The 11,170-nt window shown below is 55.9% G+C and overlaps 1 protein-coding gene across 1 annotated transcript; it reads right to left on the reverse strand.

The window, feature by feature from the left end:
• Positions 1–6,995: 6,995 nt before the first annotated feature.
• Positions 6,996–11,170, reverse strand: M406DRAFT_336230 (uncharacterized protein; the record flags this gene model as incomplete). The annotated part of the gene is made up of 5 exons (XM_040921123.1): positions 6,996–7,033; positions 7,113–9,233; positions 9,331–9,658; positions 9,766–9,890; positions 10,672–11,170. 5 exons carry the CDS (start codon positions 11,168–11,170, stop codon positions 6,996–6,998), a joined length of 3,111 nt encoding a protein of 1,036 aa, XP_040781540.1.

An 11,170-nucleotide genomic window follows, 5' to 3' on the forward strand; every position in this document is an offset into this window, starting at 1 on the left:
ATTAAGCTTCCCGCCGCACGCCCGCGCTCTTGGTCCAAGCATTTAGTCCTAACGTCTTTCTTATGCCTTCTTGTGTAGGTGTAAAACCTGCTGCCTGCGGGCCACACGGGAACGGATCTCTCGGGATAGGGCGTACAAGTCCCGTGGTAGGAGATGTGTTTGTCCCTCGGTGAGGTAAACAGGCCGACCGAGCTCGAAGCTGTCGACATCTTTGTCCTATCAAGAAGATGAAATGATGTCGACTACTATATAGCATAACACTGTGCAGTGGATATGGGTGGGCGGGCGTTCAGATACTGCTTCCAAATGCTTCATTGGGACGTTTCTTCAGCCCTTCCAGAGCCCAACCCTCCCAACACATCTGACTTACTGAAAGCACCCTGACCACTAGAGCGCAGCCTCGAACGCGGAATTTGAAGACAAGAGAGAGTAAGCATGCCCCGTCCATGGTTCGAACTCGGGGACCCGTCCCGCTACAGCTTGAAGATCTGCCGTCAGCTCCGTCTCTCTCTGGGTCCACGTATGTGCATGCATGCGTCTAGAATTTTTTTTGGTTGTTCCCTGCATGATATGCAAAAGATCCCCTTTTCAGGCAGCCTTCCATAGAGAGTAGAGTTCGTACTACTGAATCGTGCAGCACACCACGCACATTCTTCCATTCGTGGCCCGCCCTGATACGGCAGTCCCCGCGGTGTACCAAAGTAGAAGAACTGCCATCCCCCCCCCCCAAAGGCAGCCTGGGCTTAGTAAATACATACTACCGTGGTTCTGCTATCGCGGGTAGGGGAATCTTGCAGGGAGGAAGGGAACATGAAAACAAAAAGAAGAAGGAAAAACATGAGATCCACATCGTGTTCCGAGTAAGGAGGTGGAGACGACCGACGACTTTGAGCGTATACTTTCCGAGTTCAGATGCATGTGAATGTGATATGTGCGACACAGCCGCCTCGTGTTTGAGGTGCGAAGATTTCTCCTTGGGGGGGACCAAGAGACGGGCAAAGACCTGCAGGCTCTGTCACGAGTGTGGCAAGCTAAATCTGCACTGCTTGCCCACAGATCTAGGGCAAGCAGGCAGTAAGCAGAACTCGGCGGTGATAGGCTTAGGGCTGGCCCAGCGATTTCGTACTAATGGCTGCAGAAGTATGTCGTGATGACCTCGGCTCATGTGGCCTAGCCCCTCACAGCCACGTGAAGGCACATACCATGCGAAGAGACTGCACCTGAGACGTACATTCCTGTTCTCATCTTTCTCTTCTCTCCTTTTCCTTTCGGTGCAGCCATTTGACATTGGTTTCTCTGGCTTCGGGGACATTATTCCGGCATGACGACATGCATTTAGGTCTCAGCAGGGCCTGTTCATAGTCTTTTAAAACTACACAGCAAGGTTCTCTCGGACATCTTGCCCCAAGCGAGAGAGCTCCTCCATGTTTCACGTTTTATTCTTTCTTTCTTCGAGGAAATAGTTGCCATATTACCTCTAGAACGGGGCGATCCGTCACGACGAACAGGGGAGAGGAGATGAGCATAGTAGCTAGCTGGAGTTGGTTCCTTAGTCTCCGGGCAGAGCGAGGTTCTAAGCCGCAGTCAGTGGCGCAGGGTCAGTAGGTCTGTACTTTGGTATGGTACAGTACTATAGTAAAAGGCCGTCAGCAAGGGTCTGAGATTCCCTTGAGATCCCTCGTGAGGAGGGAGTCCCAGTGCCCCAGCTTACTGTAGTACTGAGCACGCTGAGGTACGTAGCTTCCAGCAGACACGCAAGTACGTATACACGTGCCATGTCGCCATGCCATGATGATGTGGGCAGGGGGGGTTCAGGGGGGCCCCCATGCGATGATCTCATGCCTTGACGTCAACCTCCCTCGGGACAGCCCAGTCAGCTCCTGCCACAGCTCATCCTTGACCTTGTCACCCCAGGAAAAGGCTGCCCTACTGCCGTAGCAGGAGCATCAGACCCTAGGACCCTACAGGCATTCCAGGCAGTCAGGACAGGTGATCAGTGTCTACTATACAATTTTCGTGACATTACTGTACGTAGTACTGGACAGTATGTTATGGTTGGATTAGGACAACATCATGACCCTTGACTGAGACAGCAAACAGAATCACGGTAATCAGCAGCCGGATTTTTTGACAAAGGAGAGGAAAGAGGGACAGAGTGAGAGGTAGAGTAACGTGCTACACTGTGGCATATTTTTATTTGTTATTTTGGAGTGGGATTTTCTCTGTTTGTTTCCTTCCTTTGTTCTTTCCCTTTACTCCCTTCCCCAATCACGTTCAGATTTCCACACACTCCTTCCTCTTACGGCCACTGATCATCAGCTTCGCTCTTTCTGAAATTGATTCCCCGTCAGCCGGCGCCCTAGGGAGCTACAGCTTCTTTGTTCCTCAGTCCCCGACGGCCTTGTCTCATGACCAGGACCCCAAACCTGTTCCTGAGTCCCTTCACCCCATCGCCACCCTTCTTCCCTACGTAGAAGTACTACCCTCCTTCACCCTCAAGGGTACTACTTCACAAGTACAAAGTACACACGCTACTGCTTTGTGCTTGTATGGTCACCCTGGACCGACCTCGAGCAAGGCCCCAGCATCATCAATCATTCAATCATCACCATCACCACCAATTCGTCTGATGACTCTTTGTTCGCCCATCCTCATCTCCGGGCCTATCCAGCCGGCCATCTCCTCCGTACTATTGCAACCCCATCTTCATTCCCAGCTAATCGACCAGGGCTTATCCTCGTCCCTCTGCAGGAGGAGAGGTACAGCCATCTTTTCCTCTCTAAGCTGGCCTGCTTTGATCCAGGCCTACGCTGTCAGATCTGCTGCAATTCCGCCCACCTCCACCCAAACGAACACCCTTTCCCCGGCCCACACACACCCATTCCCACACCCACACCCTTACATACCTCTCGCGCCGGCCTATGACATTATCACACGCCCTATTACATAGCCACCTCTTTGTGGCTCTTCCAGGCTTGCCAGTTGCTAGCTGCTAGCCTCAGACAGCAGCCCACCACATTCTTCACTCAGCCCTCCTATCTGCTTTGTCCCCTTGATAGAGATCCCTTCTACTCATTTTCTTGTTCCACCAAAGATACGATAGGGAGAAAAAAGGGAAGAAAAAAGTTTTTTCTTTCACAACGCGAGAGGACTGAAAGGCTACAGCAGAGGGATTCGAGGGAGATACGATATACGACGCCAAAGGTCACATCACACGACCCGTGAGACGACGAGACACGACTAGCCAACGCATACACGCAGGGCAGACAGGCTCTCGCCGCCCAGGACGCCGCCGCGTGAGCGCTGCATCGATCTGGTATATCACGATATGACGGTCGACAGTACGTCCATCACCGAGCTCGCCGCCTACGCGCGGTCCCTCTTCAAGCGAGCCAAGACTTCAGGCCCCGACTTTGAAGATGTCGCTGCCGTCGTGCGCTCTCTGCACACACACATCAAGCACCTGCGCGCCGAGGCAGAGGATCCAGACAGCCTCCTGAACAGCACACAACAGGATTCGTCCGTCTACGCCCGCCAGCTGGCCCCGATCGTCGAGGACACTGACTTCACTCTGAAACAGCTGGACACGATCCTCACAAAGTATGGGTCTGCTCCCGACGATGACGGCATCGAGGACAGCGCATACCGCGCGGACCATGGCGAGAGGAGGCTCGAGGACAGGGAGAGGGAAATGCTGCAGCTGATCCGGACCAAGCTGTCGAATCAGAAGACGCACATTGACATCTTCCTCGACACCGTGCAGCTGCACAACCCAGCGCGGCAGCCACGCCCTGTAGATCTGGACCACACGGACAGCCAACAGCAGAACTCCATCAAAGACAAGGTTGACGCTGTCGCCGCGCGCATCTTCCATCGGAGGGCCGTGGCCAAAAACACGGCCGATGCCGTCGACGACAACAACGAAGAGGAGATGTGGCAGCAGTTCTGGGCCGAGCTGGTCAAGGAGGGCTTCTCCAGCGATGTTTTGCGGAAACACAAGGTGAGATTTAATCTCTTGTTTTCTTTTTCTGGTGGACTTTTGCTTGGCCGATTGTCCAAACCACCTCACCACCTGCATGTCTCAATGAACGGATTTTCCTCGCTCCCCAGCCGCCCCTAGTCATGCGTGTCAGCGTAGCACACACGGCGTGGCCAGAGCCAGCCAAGAATGTCATACTACTACAGCATTGCATTGGCGATCCAGGGAAAGAAGAGAGATTAATTGCCGGCCGCCTCTGAACTGGGGCATCCCCCCACTGACACATACCTCATAGGAAGTGCTACGTGCATACATACGGGAACTGGAAGCCAACGGCTCCGTAGACGAAAATCCACCATCGGTTCGTGGTCTGCTGGACCACGCCAGCGGCGGGTCTGCATATGCACCCCAGCAGCAGCAGTGCTGGTCCTATCCCGACACGCCAGCAGCGTCTGCATATGGGTCTCACCAGCAATACGGGCCCTCGACCCTGCCACCGCCAGTGGCGATCCCTCGCCATTCCTCTTCACGTGGCGACACCATGTCAGTCAAGGAATTGGTCTCGCCCACGCTGGACAATGAGAAATTCGCACCTGGCGTCAAGCTCGGACGGCCACAGCCGGAGCTTAGTCCCCACAACAACAGCAACAACGGGAACCACACTCGTACAGCGGCACAATATAACTCTGAACCACCGGCGCCTCCAGGCATGCCGGTGCTGCTACCCTGGGACAGGTCTTCATCCGACTCTGCATCCGATACGGACCTGGCCAGCACGCAACAGCTCGCTCTCATTTCGACCCGAGACCTTATGGATTGCGACCAGCGTAGTGTTGATACCCTCGCCGTCCCGGTAGGGAGGCTTCACTCCTCCTCCTCCTCTTCCTCCCCGGTGCTGCATCCGGCACCAGGTTTTGGTGTTTCGCCGGGGTCGTCGCCGGCGAGCCGCTATCTGCCACCACCACCACCACCTCTGACCTACCAAGGCAAGTCTGGTCTTTCTCCGGAGTTGAAACCAGCGACACAGCCTCTCGGGACGTCGCCGCGATATGTCCCACCCCTGGCAGACTCGGCGTCTGCCTACGGGGCCAGTCCTGTATCCCCTTCTATGATGACACCTCCCCCTCGGTACTCGATCGAGGACCCAGTTACTGCCTCTGTCTCTTTTTCGGCACCCCCTACCGCATATGGCTCTCCTGCACCTCCACCTACAGATGAGCCAACGCCTCAGCGCCGTCGCCGTCTGGGCCCAGACAGCACGGGTGCCGAGATCCCCCTCGACGCCACCTGGACGCGCATCAAACGCACGCTTGTGTCTCCCGAGGTCCTCGACAGGGCTGGCCTTCGCTACGAGGCTCGTCCTGACTTTGTTGCTGTGCTCGGCGTGCTGAGCAAGGAGAAGATTGCAAGCCTTGCACGGAAGTCGGCTGAGATTCGGTCTAACAGAGCTCGTGGCGACTCGGCCTCTAGACCAGCACGGCCGGTGCCTACTGCCAGCTTACTCGACAGGAAGCGAGCCGAAGGCAACGGAAAGAAGTCCCCGCGTCACTCCGACACGACAGACGACGAGAGCGTCTCGTCGGACACCATCTGGGACGAGTCCGATTCGAGCAGCGACAGCGAGTCGGACTACCAACACTCTCGTACACATGAGAGGAGAAGCTCGGGCTCCAACACGGACAAGTACATCCCACGGGATGTCCGACGACGGCGTCGGGACAGACGTGACTCGGTCATCCAAGAGGAGCCGGCCCTGGAGGACGTATACGACAGCAATGACGGTTCTCATAAGAACGAGCGGAGCAAGAGACTCTACCCTGTCATCGTCCCACCTCCCCTAGAGAAGGGTTCCCCCTCTTCGACGGTCGTCCCCAAGCCTATCCTTAAAAACCAAAACAAGAACCATGTACGCTTTGACGAGGATGGCCCGCGGGAGATGTCACCAGGCGAGCTCGACCGCGAGCGGGAGCGCAGGGAGCGCAGGGAGCGGAGACGCGCCGCCGAGCGGGACGGAGATCGCCGCCGGGATCGCGAGAGGGATCGTGGCGATCGCGACCGTAGAGAACGTGACCGAGGTGAGAGAGATCGTGAGAGGGAACGAGACCGTGAAAGGCACCGTGACCGCGACCGGGATGGTCGAGAACACCATCATTCCTCCACGCACTCCACACGCCACCGCGACAGAGACGACAACGGGCGCTCAGAGAGGCGCCGTGCCAAGAAGAGCGTGTGGGGCGAGACACTCGGCGCCGTCGGTGTGGGCGGGGCCGCCGCAACGCTGCTAGGCGTCTTGACGGAAGCAGCCGGTGGATTTTGAGGCAGCCACGGCAGCTGTTTGCCTGTTCTGCTTTTATCTTTCTCTTGCTTTTCTCCATCCAATTTTCATTTGTACAAGGATCATTGGGCTTTTCTTGGTTGAAAGGAATATCACATCACATGCTACTGAGAGATTGGGCACATTGAAGAACATGAGCGGTTATACCACGGCACTTCCGACAGGATTATAGCCCGGCAGGACCGGCGTCAGATAAGGTACAGAAGAACAAAGCATTGATGAGAAAGGAGGAAGAGACAGGGGGAGGCGACAGCATGGCGAGGAGAGAGATGCGCCATATCATGCCATCCGTCCCTACTGTCTTTTTTAATCTTGGGATACGCTTCAAATGTGTCGTTGGAAACTGTATTTTGTCACTTTGCATATTTATACCCCCATACCCCTAAATGCCAATGGATGTCGAGATGAGCAAAACCAGTCTATTTCATGATCTTCTTGTCTCTGCGTGGTGTAAGAATACGATCATTGCCTTCAAACAAGTAAGCTCTAGCGGACGGGGAAGTTCAAGTAATACTGCGAGACCTATGGATGGCAAACGGCCACAATCCAACGTGATATATAAAAAATTTCCTCAACGCCCAGGCTAAGAATTCCTATCGCATGGCTCCGAGCAGAGAGACATCATTCATCCCCTCCTCGGCAGTAGCAACAGCAAAGAGCAAGGAAACCAATGACCCCACATTAATCAACGACGACGCATGCTTCGACCACCCGCATTCCTGCCAGACGCTGCAGTTGTCTGCTCAAACCTCATAGCGTCCATGAAGATCCCGCCCTCAGCAGCCGGCTTTGTTTCACCAGCATCAGGGCTGCCTCGTTGCCCGAGCATCCTGCTCATGAGCCGCTGCTTGTTCCGCGTCGCCTCTGGGTCGTCGTACTGGAGCTGCGTGGCCGTGGGCCCAGCAGCTGCCGGCTCCTCCTCGCCAGGCGAGTCGTCCTCGTGAAGCACTACAGAGTGGGTGCGCCCCATGGGCCCGCGGGCGCCGGTCGACGACCCCTCGCTACCGTTGGATACGACAGAGGCGTTGCTGATCACACGGCCGATGATTTTGCGCCTACGCCTGGCCGGTAGGGGTGCGGCAGCAGCAGACTCGGCGCTGATGCTTTGAACACTTCCCTCGAGGCTACTGCCGCCAGCATTGGTAGCAGTGCCCGCTAAGAGGGAGGTGAGTCTGTTCGAGAGGGCCTGGTGCTCGGCTGCGGCCTTTTCAGCCTTCTCTTGCTCAATACGGCATTTCCCAACCTCGACTGACTTTTGGACCGTCGTATACTCAGAGGCAGTACCCTCGGTATCGCCATAGGGAGTGTCCAACTCATCATCGTCACCGGCTTCGGAGTCGCACACCTCGCTGCGGATGCGTGCGAGTGGCTTGCGGGAGGGTTGTGAAGGAGGCCGCTCCCTGATAGAGTTCTTGTTGAGGTCATTTGCGGATTTCTCCACCAGGGCGTGAGATCCGCGCCTCGATTCAGGTAGCGGCGGCAGATGCTGAGTATCCATGTCCTCCTCAGGCTGGTGCGTTGGGGCTGTCTCGAATTCGGAGGTGAGATTCGAGTTCTTGACCAAATTGTCTGCATGAGACCCAGGACGAGGAGGCTCCGTGGCCACAAGCGGTGTGGTATCGAAGGCTGACATGTCCGGACCAGCCAATGTGTTTCGTGCCAGAGAAACGGTGCGTGATGTCAGGGGCTGAGAAGTGTTTTTCTTTGGCATATCCGAGACCGACTTTGACCTGTTGAAAGGCTTAGATAACCGACTTCTGTCAGTTGCTCTAGACTTCAGCTCTGGGAACAAGTAGTCATCTGTTGCCAGCTTTTGGCCCCGTGTTATACAATCCCACAGCCACTCCGCTTTGACGATAGACACCCCCCACGAGAGGGCTAGCTGGAGCTTCTGTCTCCTCGCGCCGGCCAAGGAAGTGCAGACCAGCACAGAACATTGCGCAGTGAAGCGCTCCTCATACCGCGCTCCTAGCTGACGAACCACCTTCTCTACCTGGTTGAGCTCGATGTCCAGAAAGCCGCTGGTGGCTATTGAGAGCTGGTCAAAGCCGCCGAGGGGAAAGACGGGAAACGGCCTGCCAATGACATGTGCCCGTGGGTCTGGCAAGGTCGTACCCTTTTTATAGACGCATTTCTCGATGAAGAACTCAGTGATGACGTCTACTCCATCCAACAGCGGTGGGTGAGTCTTGGGGTCAGACTGCTGCGGCACGACAACAAAGCAGCGCCGCACACCCTTGACCGGTCGTAGCTCGCCTAGAGATGCCACAACCTCGCCCCCTCGCGAAGTGATGAAGGGAACGATGACGTCGACGTGTGCCGGAGGGAACTCGTAGATGTAGAAGGAACAAGAAGCAAAGACGTCATCCACCCCTTCATCCACTCCTCCAATAGAGTCCTTGACCACGCCAGCACGCGAGATCGACGCACTGGGCTGTCGCAACATGGAGTCGCCGGGGAGAGGTTGGGTTGGCACTTCGGCTGGGAGCGAGGCCGCAGACTGGTCGAGGGAGGGCTGTTGGCCGAGAATCTCCCCCCACATGTTGTCCCTCTGGCTGTTCAGTTTCATGCTGGCAGTCTTCCTCAACTTCCGCCTGCCACCGCCTTCCTGCCCCTCGGCGGCCTCTCGCAGACGCTTGCCCAGCGACTTTCGACGGACATCCCGCTTGACCCATGCGCCCTTGCCAATTTCTTCTTCGGGCAGATGAGGATCGTAACATGCCTCGTCGAGAATCATGCCGCGCTCGATGCTGTCCTCGACCCATTTCTTGGTGACGATATGTTGGCCCCACCTCCTGGCAGCAGAGTATTTCTTTCCCGTCGGTTCGCGTACGATAAGGTGGGTGCAGGACTTGTCAAGGTTGCCCGTATATTTACCGCCGTTGGCCTTGATCTTGGCAATAATCTCGGAGCGTTCTTCTGCAAAGCGGGTGGGTGTGTACGTCAGTCTACAAGTTCCTCATTTTCCATACGTGCGGAAGAAAAAGAAAAAGGGAAAAAGAGGAATAAGACATACCCTCCAACAAGCCACTGACACAGCATTTGAGCTTGTTGCCCGGACCATCCTCGTCATCAGCGTCCTGGGGGATCTCGCCTCGGGTCTCGAACGTCTTGAGGGCCCATTGGTTCTCCAGCGCTTTGAACTCGATGGGGTCATCCCTCACCCAGAGATTCCGCACGGCATCGATCCAGCCTATGGCCATTGGCCTGATATCGGGTCGCTGCTTGGCGACATGTCGGTACTTGGTCGTCTCGTACTCGCCAACGACGAGGTGTGTGGTTTTGGGGGTCAGATCGTATTCGTGGCGGCCTCCGAGCTCTGCGACCTTGTTGCCCAGGTCGGTCTGGACCGTGCGAGAGTTAGCACCTGGCAACTTGAAGGTCTGGTAGGAGGGAAATCTCGACACAGGAGCCAGCGTGATGTTTTGGGGCGGGTCTTCGCATCACTTACACGCTCATGAGCGGGAATGCTGGTGCAGCATACCACAATGCCTTGTAATGGCTTGGACGGGTCGAAGAATTCGGCAAAGTCGAGGTCTGAGGAGGGTGGTGGGGACTCCATGGCTTCCTCATGGCCTGTGGTGCACCCTCTCGGGTATGTGAGGAGAGGAAGGAGGAGAGAGCACAGTCCAGGCTCGAATCGAGAGTCGAGGGAGGTCGGAGAGTCGGGGGTTGTTGTTGTCTTTGTTTTGGTCTGATAACTCAATTGCAGTGTAGTGGAGGGGCGGGCGCTTTCACAGGCTTAGGCGCGTCTGACTACTATTATGGTACAGTGTAGGCCCCACCCACGTAACCCGTACCGCGTCTTAGGCGGTCACCCGTCCACTAAAAGATGTGCAGGCATCAGCAACAGCAGAGAGTGATAGCACACAGCTGCTCCATTGCCAAAGACCTCAATCTTGAGATTTCGATGCTTGCAAGCAAGGCCGTAGGAAGTTGATCAATCTATCACAGACCAGACTATTCCAAACTATTAGCACAAGGTAAATGATTGATCTCAAGTAACAAGATTTCAGATGTACGCGCTGAAATCTTGTTACTTGAGAAGGTATGCTGCCATTCCACATCTATCCAGTTTCTTACCTCTCTATCTCTTCTCCTGCACATCTTGTCAAGGAAATTGGCACATGGCCTCACAATCAACGTGAGACTGTCCTTCTGATTCTATTGCCGCTCTATCCTGTCTGCCAGGCCGCACGGCCCCATCGCTCGCATCATGAACGCTTGACGCTCTTGCGCCATTCGAACGCTCTCAACACGGCAGCCTCCTGCGCAGGCGTTGTGAAATCAATCTCGACCACACTATCCTCCTCCTTTCCCCCAGGCGCGCCGCCTTTCCTTTTCACCCGCCTCGCACGACACTCTTCCTCCGTGGCCCAGACATAATCCACATGCTCTTTCGGATCTAGCCGGACGGGGTCTCTATGCGACTCTAGCTGAGCCGCAAAGGTAAACTTGATAATCGTCTTTCCCCTGGTGGTACGAAATATGTAGCCCCCGTCCAGCTCGTCATCCGCCCCTCCCTCATGGGCTATCAGAGCGTCCATGCGGCCCACAATCAAGCCCGTCTCCTCGCCGACCTCCCGAGATGCCCCGAGCATGGCGTCCTCTCCCTTGTTGACGGCTCCGCCAGGCACTTCCCACTTGAGCGGCATGGAATCCGTCGGAGCCCGCTGGATGAGGAGGACCTGCGGCACGGGTTCGAGGGGCCTGAAGATGACAGCACCGCTGGCCAGACCATCCAGTGGTATGGTCGTCTTGTCCTGCAGCGTACGGAGGAGGCTCTCCCTGTCGAGCTCGAATTTGGCGAGGGAGCGGTCGAATGAGAACCGCATGTGGAAAGCGATTGTCGGCAT

This window comes from Cryphonectria parasitica (genome assembly GCF_011745365.1).
Source record: "Cryphonectria parasitica EP155 unplaced genomic scaffold M406scaffold_1, whole genome shotgun sequence".
Lineage (NCBI taxonomy): Eukaryota > Fungi > Ascomycota > Sordariomycetes > Diaporthales > Cryphonectriaceae > Cryphonectria > Cryphonectria parasitica.